General features: G+C 33.8%; 1 protein-coding gene across 1 annotated transcript; it reads left to right on the top strand.

Annotated features, from left to right (window-relative positions):
• Positions 1 to 11,830: 11,830 nt before the first annotated feature.
• On the top strand, positions 11,831 to 13,327 carry LOC147382488 (L10-interacting MYB domain-containing protein-like). Its single transcript, XM_086426982.1, has 2 exons — positions 11,831 to 11,980; positions 12,059 to 13,327. Exons 1-2 carry the CDS (start codon positions 11,846 to 11,848, stop codon positions 12,695 to 12,697), a joined length of 774 nt encoding a protein of 257 aa, XP_086283108.1. The 5' UTR covers positions 11,831 to 11,845; the 3' UTR covers positions 12,698 to 13,327.
• The last annotated feature ends 1,527 nt before the right edge of the window (positions 13,328 to 14,854 follow it).

Genomic DNA, 14,854 nt, shown 5'->3' with positions numbered 1-14,854 from the left:
AACTGTACAAGGAGTAGGGTTCTTAACACCTTCCCTACTACATAATATGGACCCCCTTACCTAGAATCAAAAGTTTAACCATAAGTCTTATCCATACGAAAGTTATTAAATGTCAAAAATAACATATTTTTTGAAAAATGCAACATTGAGTGATCATTCACAACCTTTTACAATTATGAATGGTGCAAACTCCAAAACCTCCTAAGGTGGTTGAGATATTCAAAAATTGAAGAATCTCGTGTCCACAGGTCCAACCTTGGATCTAGGTAAGGGGGTCTATATTAGGGGAGTAGGGAAGCTGTTGGGCACCCTACTCCCTCTATGGTTGGTGGTAATTTCGGATTCGGTCACTTTTTGAAAATAATATAAAAATAGTCAAAAAGATTTAATATATACCCTCGAAGGTAAGGAACTTTGATGTTGGTTTAAACCATTGAGGGCACCCTTATTGAAAAATAGGCCCTTTAATAGTTCAAATCTTTCGTGGTGTATGTATAAGTGTATAGACAAGGGATAAGTAGAAGATGGGAAGTTGAAGGGGAGAGTAGAGGGATTATTACTTTTTTTTTTGTCCAAATACCCACCTTATTCTTTTTTTATCACTAAAAAGATGCTTCATTGACTTGATCTTGGCTTTGAGAGTGAGTAGAGAGTTGAGAATTTAGTAGTGAGTTGAGAGTAGAGGATTGAGATTGAGTAAGTATTTTTCTTAGTTTTTCATTAGTAGGTATTTTTTCATTGGTTGGTTGTGTTGAGAATAAGGGATTTTTATAGGAGTTTGGAGGTTATTTTTAGGGATAGAGTTGGATGAAATGATGAAAAATAGTAGAATGGTGTGAGGATTATGAGAAGGGTATACATAAATTAAGGAAGATGGAAGGGTATTTGCGGAAGGGGGTTTAAATGGATCATTTGTAACCCAAATGAGTTGGATCCTTTTAATCCATTTGGGTTGAGCGTTAGGCGAAGTGGAATGAGTGAGTGGTGTTTGATTGGTTGAGTGTTTGGTGAGGTAAAGATGAGTGGTATTTGATTTAAGAGAATGAGAGTGTAAGAGGGTGATTGATTGGATTTTGGGAGGGTAAAGGAAGTGATAACATATGTCAAAAAGGGTATGGAGTGTTAGATGAATTGATTAGAGAAAAAGGGTGTGGGTTTGATTTATAAAAATGAGTTTGTAAGGAATGATGAAGGTAGGTTAGAGAAATGTATGGGTTAATGTGTGGGTAGATGATATTTTTAGAGGGAGGTGAATTGAAGTGGTGACATGTGTCTCACCTTAATGATCTTAGGTGATTGGTTGTGATGTTGGGCTTGGGTAGGATAGTTGAGTGGTAGGTTGAATAGGTATAATGTTGGGTTGAATAGGAATGGATTTAGGTTGGGTTGAATAGACTTAGGTAATGGGTTGAATAAGCATAGTAATGGGTTGAGTGGAATTGGGCTATGGTTGGATTAGGTTGGTTGATGAGTGTAGAGAAAGAGTAATGAGTTTTTGGTTTGTAAGCCATGTGGAAAGGGCCTTGGGCCATTTATTAAAAGAAAAATAAGAGTTTTTGAAGGTTTGGGCTTCGAAGTTCATTCCGATTTTTATGGACTTTAGGGCATTTTACATTGAGGGCTCGGTCAAATTTAGGTGTCTACATTTACAATGAAAAGAAAGAAAATCACATCTATTAATTATACCAATAGAACCACATTGGATTACTACCATGTACGTGCAAGCAACTACTAAGAGTTAAAGTTAAATGTTTTGCTTTGAAAAACCCTGTACCAATATACCAAAAAAGACTTCCTAATCTAACCATATTTCCAAAAATAGAGTATATTGGTTACCTATTATAGATAGAAGCTATATATACAAGAATAAAAGTAGTTGGTTGAGATAACCAGCAGAAAGACAAGAAGAAAAGAAAATAGACCACCCAAATTTATATAGAATTAATTCTACAAACTCGTTCCCACCTGCCCAAGAAGTCTTCAATAAATACCACTCTACATTCCTTGAACAACTCACACCAAAAGAACCACCATTGCAAATTACTCATCTTCTAATGCTTAACAACGACCCCAAAGGGATTTTGACTCTACATTCTAAAATCGCTCGATCCTTTTTCACTAAATAGTGAATAGGGGCCCGATTAGTAAATTAGGGATTTTTAGGGAAAAATGAATCGCCACCTAATTTAGGTCTAGGAACCAGAGATAACTTCAAAATAGATCGGGTTGGTCCACAAGTAAGAGAAATGAGTAAGGGTCAGATTATGAATTTCATAAGGGGTTAGACACCGAACCCACCCAACCAAGATGATAGGTTTCTACAACAATCCAAAACTATCCTATGGTCAATATACCAAAACTAAAGTCAAGCTAGGGTCCCATCATCATCAATTCATATCAGATGTGCTAAACGAATCTTACGATAAATATTCTCTCAAATATTACATGATTTCTCGAATTTCGCACAAAATGGAAATATTTGAAAAAATCTTAATTCTAGCTCATGCCCCAAACCTCACGTGGTAATATTTCAATTAAAATCCACATATGCAAATACTTTTCCAATTAATTAAAACAAGAATTTATGAAAATTTTCTAAGTTAGAAAATCGTGAATATAAAATTTCTAATTTGGTAATTCATGAAGGTTCTGCACTAAAAATTTGAAATTTTCTAAGTTAGAAGTTTATGAATAAATGAGAGCTCCTGAATGAGAAACTTGAAAAAATAAACTTCTCAAAATAGAAAGTTTCAAATCTAACGAGTTTCTAAAAATGATTTTCCAAAATAGAAAATTATGAATATTGAATTTCTCAAATTAACAATTTACAAATATTAATTTTCTAGAGTAAAAAATTATGATTTTAAGAAAGTCACCAAACCAATGAGCAACCTGGATTTACACGAATCTCTAAAATTGACAAACTATGATTTTTTTCAAAATTTATTTTTACCACATGAATTCTTTGAATTTCGTATAGTGGAATCCCACGATTGATAAAGTTTATGTGGCACAAAAATCAGTGAATTGATTTGATCACATTTTGGAAACAATAAAGTCAATTTTAATACCACGTGCATACCAATCATTGAGTCGACTCATTGATGATATTTTGAAAATTAAAAATAAATTTTCGTCTTCCTATGTCTACAAAATAAATGAGTTAACTCATATATCAATTTTATCAAAAAAATCCGATTTTGAATTTTCTATGTACATAAAAATCAGTGAGTTGAATTAGTGAATATTTTTCCTATAAAAAAAAATCAACTAATGCTATGGCTACACTAAAAAAAGAATTGATTCACAAAGCTCATCAAAATAAATCAATTAATTTGCTCCCGATACCCATGAGTTAATGATCTTAACAAGATGAAGAACAAAAAAGAAAAATCTAATCGCAATGTGATCAAAGAGGAAATCAGCCACTATTAAAACCTACGCATACAACGTAGATATATTAAACCGTGTGTCCCAATTCAAGTGATGATGGAGTACACATATCGATCATATACCGAATTAAGTATTTCACATGAAATCATAAGACTGAAGCTCAAGTAACTTGTACAAAAAGTAATTTTTTTTTAGCAATAATGATAAATAATAACAAGAACTTACCCTCAAGATAAATGGCTGTTGTGGAATTCCTTTAGGTATATCTTAGAACATCACACAAACGTGGAGATTTTCCGATCACTTTGTATAGCTTGAGAATATCAAGGATAATAGGGTAGCTCAATCGAACTAAAATGCAGTGTCCTTGTGGCTGTCATCTAAACAAGAATAAAGTCTGAGAGAGGGCAGAGAGATGTGTGGGAGAGGACCTTGTAGCTGCTGCCTAAGCAAGGAAGGGCCTGAAAGAAGGGGTATAGAGAGAGCTCGATCTTTTTCGAGCTCTTATGAGGCCGAGAGTGAATGTGTCATGGAAGGGGGTGAGAGTATGAGGAAAAAAATGGATCGTTGTTTGAAAGGGTGACAAGGGGTTATAGGTGAGATGAAAGGGAAGATAGAGAAGGATTGTAGAGGGTGCTGTAGTGTGGGGGTGGTTGAACCGAGAGCTAAAAAGGAAGATGGAAAATGATTGTAGAGGGTGCTGCAGTGTGGGGGTAGCTGAATCAAGAGCTGAAAAGGAAGATCAAGAGGGATTGGAAAGGGTGTTACAGTGTGGGGGGTGGCTAAATCAAGAGCTGAAAAAGAAGATGGAAAGGGATGGATTGTAAAAATATCAGGTGGAGAAGAGATGGTTGGGCTAGACTGAAGAAGGAGGAAGAAAATATCAAAGAGAGGGAGTGTTTGATACGTCTTTACGTGCACAAAAGGAGAAGAAGGTTGGAGATGGATTGGTTAGACTGCCAAACAAATGTGAAGAGGAAAATTGTGTTCAGTTGGGTGATGAAAATGACGACAGTGATCATTAAGGTGGATGATGAAGAGGATGAAGAAGATGATTGTACAATGGCTGTTGTAATGAAGCTTTTGAAGGAGAAGGTGGCTATAGACCCTTCTCTTTAGTCCTTTTTTGTTTTGCTTTTTAGAACCATCTTTTTAGACTCTCTCTTCTTGCTACTGTATGCCAATCCTAAGTAAAAAAAAAAAAAAACACACCCCCCCCCCCAAAAAAAAAAAAAGAAAAAAAAATGAGACTATCCCCTTTTATTGACACTTTCTTTCCTTTTTTTTCTTACTTTTTTATAAAGAAAGAAGTCTCTTTTGAACTTGAGAACAAAGAAGAATCATTGTTTTTCCTTTTTTGTTTACTTTCCTTTTTGTTTTCCTTTTTTATTGAATCTTTCTTTAATTTTTTTTATTGTTTGTTTCTTCTTTGACCGAACTAAAGGGAAACTCTTCGTCTCTATTTGAGTTTAAAAAGAAAGGGACCCTAATCCCATGCTTTGCAACCCGTGGCATATTAGTGAGTGATTATTTCTTAATTTTTTATTTTGATTGATTGATTAAGTTAAAATTTAATTTGATGGATTAATTGTATTTTAAATTTTGATATTGATTGGTTGATTAAATTAAAATTTTTGTTTGATTGGTTAATTGAACTTTGATTTGAATATTGATTGATCGATTGAGTTTTAAATTCAATTTGATTGATCGGTTAGGTTTTAATTTTAATGTTGATTGACTAATTGGATTTTAATTTCAATTTAATTGGTCGATCGAATTTTAATTTAAATGTTAATTAGTTGATTGTATTTTTTATTTTTTGATTGGTTGATCGAATTTTAATTTGAATGTTGATTAGTCGATTGTAATTTTTTTATTTTTTTATTGGTTGATTGAATTTTAATTTGCATTGGTTGATTTTATTTTTGGTTGGTTGATCAATTGGAATTTGCATCTGTCTAATTCGACAATTCGTCACCTGGTTGTTGTGGATTCCTAATGATGAGCATAAAAGAACTCGAAGGCTCGTGAGTACTGTTTGATTTCTTTCGTTTCTAATTTTTTCATTCCCCTACTCGTCACAATTCAACATAGAAAGTTACACACCTTAGGATGCTACATTTTACTCCTGACTTAACAAGCACGTACGCATAGGTTCGCTACACAGTACGATAACTTAGAGACCACGCTACGCTAAGAAATTACAATCTCGAGACTTAGAAATAACCACACAAGAACTGAAAGAAACCTCACGTTGAAATTCGTAAAAATCTGTAAAAAATCATCAAAATGACGAAAATGCCCCTCATAAATTTTAGACTCCCGAAAAATCTCATAAGTACTTCCATTGCACTCAGAATGTGATTTCGAGTTTAACGGGACCTAAATCGATGAAAACAGAGAAATTCATAAAAATCTATAAAAATCATCAAAATGATGAAAATGCCCCTCATAAATTTTGGACCCCTGTAAAATCTCGGAAGAACCACCATTGCACTCAGAATGTGATTTTGAGTTTAACGGGACCCAAATCGATGAAAACAGAAAAAGTCAAGGAAAATCTGTAAAAATCACCAAAATGACGAAAATACCCCTCATAAATATTGAACCTCCGAAAAATCTTGAAAGTACCTCCATTACACTCAGAATGTGATTGCGAGTTTAACAGGACCCAAATTGATGAAAGTAGAAAAATTCAAGAAAAATTATCAAAAAATCATGAAAATGACCAAAATGCCCTTCAATATCAAACTCTAACATAGAGACCTTGATTTCTAGGAAAATAAAATTCAAATCGAAAATCAAACTAAAATTCAACCATAGGAACCAATTTAGAAAATCAAAATTGTGAGTCGACTCACTAATTTTTGGTACATTAGAAATTTGAATCGATTTTTTATTTTTATAAAATGGATATGTGAGTTAAATCAATGATTTTGGCACACGTGATGATTTTGAAAAATCAAAATTTTCTTGATTAAAATTATTGAGTCTACTCATTGATTTTTGGTACATTAGAAATTTGAATCGATTTGTTTTCTATAAAATAGATATGCGATAACAAATTAATGATTTTGGCGCACGTGGTAATTTTAGAAAATCAAAATTTCCTTGATCAAAATTGTGAGTCGACTCACTGATTTTGGGTACATTAGAAATTTAAAATCGAAGTTTTTTCTATGAAATAGGCACGTGAGTCAATTCACTAATTTTGTGTATATAAAAAATTTTAAATCGATTTTCTCAATAAAAATCAACCAGTCGACTCACTGATTGTAATATACGTGGTAATTAAAAAAAATCGAATTTCTTTGATTAGAATTGTGTGGGTTAACTCACTAATTTATACACGTAACGATTCAAAATCGAATTTCTTTGATAAAATGTTGTCAATGAGCCAATTCACTAATTTTGTGTACATGACATTGAAAATTGATTTCATACTCCTCAAAATGTGACTGAATTGATCCATTAATTTTTGATGCCACATAAACCTTACTAAATCGTGGGGTTCCATCTTGCGAAATTCGAGAATCCATGTAGTTATTTTAGTCGTAAGATTCGTTTAGTAAATTCGATGATAATTGGACCCTAATTTGACCTTTAATCTTTGAATGTTGACCATAAGATATTTTTGAATCGTAGTAGAGACTGATCATCTTGATCAGGCGGGTTCGGTGCCTAACACCTTCCGAAACCCGTAATCTGACCCCTTACCTATTACTCGTGGACCAACCCGATCCATTTTGGAGTTACTATGATTCCTAGACCTAACGTAGGTGGCGACTCATTATTCTTTAAAAATCCTCGAGATACGTAATCAGACCCCTATCCGCTATTTAGTGGGTCGCAGGGGTCGAGGCAATTTCAATGGTGACTCCACTGGGGATCTTTAGGGTCAAACTTGACCCGATCCAAGACTATCCTTAGGTTGACTTTTTCATCGAGTCAATCCAGTTGACTCAAAAGGACTCTTAGATTAGGTTAGATTTTGTCCTTTCTTTCATTGGCATGTGATTAGATATATTTAATTATTTAGCTCTGTTGATTGGATTGATGATTGGATATATTTAATTTGTATGGTTGGATATTTACGAAAAACGTCCCGAGTGCACTTTGTCCCTTTGCACACACTCACGAGCATGCATACGTATATTTGCATCATGTCATGTCCTTATAAACCCAGTAGCCGGATCTAAGCTGACCTGGTCTTTTGGGACACAGGGGATGCCCGTGAACACTACAACTTCAGTACAATACCTTCGGGTATATCAAACTGGAACACCACGTACTGCTTGACCAAGTAAAATTGAGATAGTATATCGGTGTTTTCGGCAAAAGTGATCTAAGCTTTGTCCTAACTTACCCTCAATAATATAGTAAGCCTAGAACTTAGGAGTGGTCCTACTAAGCCACGACTCGAATCGATCATAAGTGTTTCCGAGTTGATTTTCTTTAATCTAACCAAAAGGTAAGGCGTCGATTGATTGCGCTTGTAAACGCAGATTCACGGGCGTTTGCGTCAAAACGCTGAGATTTGCAATAATTCGCGTGTTTGATAGCGCTTCAAAACTTTGCGTTTTGAATTTGAAAACGCAAATTCGTTAAAAAACAAGGTGAAATGAAAAGCGCATGAGAGCCGCTTCACGTAACTGCGTTTTAAAACGCTGAAGTGAAATGACGAAATTACCCTTCGTCATTTATCCTATTTCCACGCACAGTCCGCGATATAACCTTATACCGTCTTCTTCGTCTTTATCACTCTCTCTCTCTCTCTCATCGATTTCAACCGTATCAATAACCCACCTCGACGTCGACGACGACCATCATTCCGATCGAAACCCATCGACGACGGTGACGTGCTGATCGTTAAATCAAAATCCATTGAAGACGAATGTAAACAGCAAGCTTTCGAAATCCATCGACGCCATTTCTTGTTGAATCTAACTCCGATCAAGACAGCGACGTCGATCGAAGCCATTGAAGACTTCGTTTGCTATCAAAGCCATTGACGACAACGATTTGAAGTCCGATCCAACGCAATCTCTCCGTTTTCCCTTTTTTTCATTGACGCCATTGACGACTGTGAGCATTCTCTCTCTCTCTCTCCCTCCCTCTCTCATCGATTTCAATTATCATGACTAATTTTTGACTAAATTTCATATTGAATGTTGGATTTACAACATAAATGTTTTTGTTAGGGTTATTTATAATTGCTAATTTCTTGGTAGATTTCTGTTAGGGTTATTTCAAAATTCTCTTTGATTTTTTTGGAATATTATTGTCTCTTTTATATTCAATATAATATTTATTTTTGTGATAATTTTGAAGGAGTTTCAGGCATTTTTGTTATGTAATTTATGACATTTTCTTTATTTTTTAGTTTCTTCTGGATCAGATTAGTGACACCAGTTGATTTTACTGATTTCTAGTCCAGAACATCTAATTAGGGTTTATTGATTGGATGGTTTAGTTTATAGTTAGTAATTTAGGGCAAAGATTTGTAATTGGGTTCATTATTCGGAATTTATGATTGTAATCTGTTTAAAAATTGGGGGAAAAAAGGAGGAGTGAATTGAGAACCATTGAACTAGTTTGATTTGAGTTTTGCTTTGTTAATCTGGACTCACTCCACCAATGCCCAAATTTAAATTGGCCAACTAATCCCCTTTGAAACTGAATTTTCTGGGACAAATTGATCCAAACTAGGATGAGTTTTTAATCCATGCCCCATTCTTAATACAAAGTTGTGAGATTCTGTGGCCAAGTTCGTTCATATTGAAGTCGATGATGTGATTACATGCTGCGATCTCATTCTAATTGCTACTCATGTCACATGAAAGAAAGTTTATGCAACAGTGGGTCCAGATCATAGTTAGCAAGCTTGTGTATTATGGGCATGTTAGGTGCATTTTTTCATTCTTTACAAACATATTATTTACCGAACTTTCAATGATTGTGAAAATGACATATCGACTGTGTTATTTCACAGAATCACTTTGTTAATCCTACAGATTACAGAACCATATATTATTTATGTTTTAGTGTTGATTTGGATTTGGGTTAGGCTTTAGAGAGAGGGGTTTCACCACACTAATCCATACCCACCCCCTTCCCCTTCTCTAATTTATATTTATATGAGGAAAAAAATACTCGTGCCTTAATTGGTAGATAAAAAAAATGGTTACTCTATCCTTTCTTAATGAATTTAATGACTAAAATGAGAAAGGAGATGGAATACTATCAACGTTTAGTTTAGTCTTTTTCTTTTAAAACCGCAAATTTTACTTTAAATTTTTCCATACCATATTTTTTATATTCCAAATTGCTCGTTATGATTCACATGCCACATGCTGCTGTGGTATTAGAGTGAAGCTAATTCTTCTCAATGAGAAAACTCATTGAGAATAGGCTGCAAGTCTGCTGCATTAGCAACTGCTTGCTGAAGGATGAAACTTTCTCTAACTGTTGCTGCATTCCCTATCATTCATTCAAAATCATCCCGTCAGTTGATCACTAGAAACCTCTAAATACATGTTTGCTTAAGCTATTCAATATCTTCATATAGACTCTTAGTCATGTGGTACTTTTTTTTATTTTTTAATTCGGCCTATAATTTTATAGCTATGTTACTAATATAATATATGGGTCGGGTTCAGCAGCCAAAGTTTTCTCCTATATGGGTAAAAGTCTTGGAATGAGCTGATTTTTTGTGAGGATGATCTCTATGGTGAGGAGATCATCATCACAAAAAATCAGCCCAATCAAGTTTAAAACTTGTTTTGATTTTGTTTTAAATGCATTTTTACATTTTAAAACACATTTAAAAAAATTTAGTTGTTTACAAGCATTTGGTTGGTTTTTATAATTTATGGTTGTTTGTAATTTGGTTTATTAACCTTGTTTAATGTGGATTTGATGATTAATTTTGATGTAATGATTTTAAAAATTTTTCAAGTGTCTTATTCTATTCAAAAGATAGTTGATGGTTAATTTTTTTTTATCATAAAATATATAATTATGTGTGGAAAAATGTTATTATGCATAGATAATCAATAGTATTATTTTTACTCAAAATATATTGAAAACTTGTAATGAATGTCTAACGTATTATATTTTTTTTTCATAATTCTATATATTGTTTATTTTATTTTTATATTTCTCTTTTATTCTCATTTGTTTCTCTTTTTTCAAAGTTTTCTCTTACCATTTTAAACTCGTATTCCAACTTGGTGACTATGGATGAGATGATGATGGTAACGGTGATGATTGTGAGGGGTATGATGCTGACAAGGGCAAATCCACTAAGAGACTTGTAATTATGTCAAAATCTTAGACGATCTCAACACATCTTATTACAATGCAATATATTTACTATTCTAATAGCCTCTCTAAATTTTACAGTAATCCATGATGATTGTAATTATGTTATATATATATATAACCCCTTTGAGAACTCATGAGAGGATCACCAACATCTTTCACAACTTACTTGAAGCAAAGATGGGAGAACCAATTGGTTTGGTGCAACACTGCTAACCATCAACAATGTATTGTTGATGAAATAGCTAGTACAACAATTTATTTTTATTTATTATATATATATATTTTGTGGTGGGGGGAATAACTTCACTATACCCACAAAATGATGGAGTTGTCTGAGATACTAATTGGAACTAAATATTATAATGTCTGTGATGTTTCCGATTTTGACATTAAGAAAACTTGAATTAAGCTTAGGCCACCATTGTATTCATTAGTCCACTTTGAAATACTTACACTAACTAAAGGTTTAAATCGAAAGATACCTTTTTCATATGCATAATAATGTCAGTATGATTATGTTTTTAATATTAGAATCTAGTGGGGTATTGTAAGATGTATAATAATATTTGAAAGTGACATTTTTTGTTTCAAATGTTGTGTACCATATTGAAGAGTTGCAATAATTACCTTTTGAAGAGACTGAGAATACACACACACATACACACACACACACACACACACATACAACAATTACTGTATTTTGTACAGTCAAAGATTGAGAACACAGGGCTCCCTCACCGTGGGACTGAGAACTGTGCGTTCTTCCGGCTATCTATATGATAACCTAACATTGCCTCCTGGTTTCTCTCTTCGATTATACACTGTACACAAATTGTAGGTTGAGATAGTGTAAGTAATCAAATAATTTACATGATTAATTGAAATAGACCATTTAATATTCTATTCTACTATCGTCTCTTGTTATTACCATTGACAGATGGAAGATAACAATTCAAAGAATGCAAAAGCAGATTGGACACCCAAACAACATGAAGTTTGGGTCGAGATCTGCTATGAATTAGTTAAGAAGGGGAGGAGACCGCATAAAGTGCTTGACAAGACTGGTTATGATTTCTTAGTTAAGGAGTTTAATAAGAGAAATAATGTTTATTATGATGGAGGGCAAATGAAGAACAAGTGGGATAGACAAAAAGGCATTTGGGGACGTTGGAATAAGATTTGCACGAATACTGGCGTCTCTTATGATGTTGATAATGGCATATTAGATGCAAGTGATGAGTGGTGGGATGGGTGGTTAGAGGTACATTTCTTGTTAATTTTTCATTTTATTTATTTTAAGATTTTTGGCTCTATGTAAAATAGGGGTTTTTTTTTATAGCATCATCCAAAAGATGCAATATTTCGAAAGCAACCTCTGAAGTTTGCGAAACAATTGGATTTCATCTTTGGAGGCACATATGCCACTGGTAGCCGGATGTGGTCACCTGCATCTGGTACAATGCCATCTGCATCAGTACCTCAGGATGAGAATCTTGATGAGGATGATCAAGATGATGTCATGCCGACCCAGCATCCAGAGTCTCAGACACCTCTAGACTTTACTCCTGATGATGCTGATGAGTTTGAGGAGGATGCTACTCCTATTGTACCCTCACCCACAGCCCACCTTCGACGCAAAAGTGGAGATACTCTACCACATCAAAGTCGTAGGCAGAAGACAACCACTGCTATGCAAATTAGCCAGTCATTGGAGATGCTTGCAAATGCAGTCCACAGTCAGATATCCGCATCTACCAATCCCACTTTAATTAAGAAAGACAGTATTCAAGAGTCGATCGAGCTCTTAGACCAGCTACCAAATGTACCCACCAATAGTGATCTCTATCGTTATGCGTTGAAGATGTTTATAAAGAACAAACAATTTAGAGAGGTTTTTTGTGCATTACGATCAGCAGATGTTCGTCTTGAGTGGTTGGAGGGCGAGATGTCTGATTTTATGGCTGGAAAAGGCATTTAGACTTGTTTTATATGTTACTAAAATATTTTTGTGGGTTTTATGATGCACTTATAGAGTGCAATATACATTGGTTATTTTTTGGCTGTTGGATGGATATTGTACATATTATATTTTCTGTTAGATGAATATTTTATTTACTGTTATATGGATATTGTGATTAATATTTTCTATTAGATGGATATTTTATTTGTTGTTAGATAGATATATATCACTAATATGGATTCATAAGCAGGTCATGGATTCAGATGTTGATACGATGAATACTATCGATTCAGCTGATACGGCTGATACTATCGATTCAAATGATGATTCCACCAATACTGTCGACTCAAGTGTTTTAAGTATGGCCACTACAGGAGGCGTCTTAGGTTTTTCATTTTATTGCGAGAATTTCTTACATAGGGAGTCACATAATAATAGTCAGTTAAAGGGGGTTGATTTTGTGCGGGAAACACTGGATGATAATCGTGCGACGTGTCATTCATTATTTAGAATGGAACGACACGTATTTCTGAATCTGTGTAGTCTCTTGGAAGTTCGAGGTCTATTGAAGATGGAACGCTACATTACTATTCAAGAACAACTAGCGATGTTTTTATTGATAGTAGGACATAATCAAGGACAAAGATTAGTTGCAAATAGTTTTGACCACTCAGTTCATTCAGTTAGTAAATATTTCAACAAAGTTCTTTTGACTATGGTGAACTTATCAATGTCCTTAATTGTACATCCCGACCTCAATGAAGTCTTTTCGCACATCCGTAATAATCCTCGTTTTTTGCCATATTTTAAGGTAATATATATATATTTGAAAAATATTTGTTTCACTAATGTTTATATATTAATATACCTTAAAAATATGTAGAATTGTATTGGACCGATAGATGGGACGCATGTTAGTGCATTTGTACCAATAGCGGAACAAATACGATATCGAGGACATAAGGGACTCACACAAAATGTAATGGCAACATGTTCGTTTGACATGTTGTTCACTCATGTGGTGGTTGGTTGGGAAGGATCAGCTAATAATTCACGTGTCTTCCTTGAGACATTGAATACTCCCAGTTTAAATTTTCCATATCCTCCACCAGGTCTGTATTTAAAAGTTTTTCAATTATATCTATTTATATATAATCTTAGAAATTATATATTTTTTTTGGGATAATAGGTAAATATTATTTGGTAGATGCTGGGTACCCACTCATGGATGGTTATCTCGCACCTTATCGAGGTGTTCGATACCATCTACAAGACTATAGGAGATCACGGGCAAATGGTCGAAATGAATTATTCAATCATTTACATTCTTCACTTCGGAACGTGATTGAACGAACCTTTGGGGTTTTGAAAGCAAAATGGCCAATCTTGAAGTTGATGCGTTCATATAATTTGGACAAACAACGAAACATTGTTATTGCATGCATGACATTGCACAATTTTATCAGAAAACATGCTATCGTTGATGAAGAATTTGCTCGATTCGAAGAAGAAGGATCAACGGGAGTAGAAGAAGAGGGCATCACTAATCAAGAGTATCCAGTTCCCCCATTAGTAGGTCGTCAGAGTCAACAAACAATGAAAATACATAGAGATTTAATAGCTGATGCCATTTTTACTGGCAATCATTGATGTATTTTCATATTCTGTTTTTTAATTTTGTATTGTAATTATAAATACTGTTAAACAATGTTGGAATAAAGATTATAATATTTTTAAGTATATTTCGAAGTTTCTATACTTATTTATTTATTTTCTTTGTGTATGATGAATAGCATTGATGGCAAACTATACGTATCCACCATGTTGTTCATGTGGTCGAGTGATGACATTAGTCACAGCTAAAACAAAAGAAAATTATGGGAGGATATTTTTTAGGTGTCCATCTTGACAGGTAATATAGTATTGATATTAATGTTGGGTGCGTATTTATATTTGGTGACATTGATATTAATTCATGTGTTATTTTACTTTATAGAGACATGCAGGATCTTTTCTGTGGGTAGATGAAGTTGACATTATCAATGATAATGTTCCTCAAGATAAAGTAACAGAGTCAAATAAGAAGAATGAAAAATATATTTTGTATGCATTTGTTGGATGTATATTTTTTATATTTTTATTTATTTCAGTTTTACTTATTATATTAATTATGAT

The sequence above is a fragment of the Akebia trifoliata genome, chromosome 16 (genome assembly GCF_017979445.1).
Source record: "Akebia trifoliata isolate Shusen 1 chromosome 16, ASM1797944v1, whole genome shotgun sequence".
Taxonomy (NCBI): domain Eukaryota; kingdom Viridiplantae; phylum Streptophyta; class Magnoliopsida; order Ranunculales; family Lardizabalaceae; genus Akebia; species Akebia trifoliata.
This window is presented reverse-complemented; position numbering and strand designations above follow the sequence as displayed.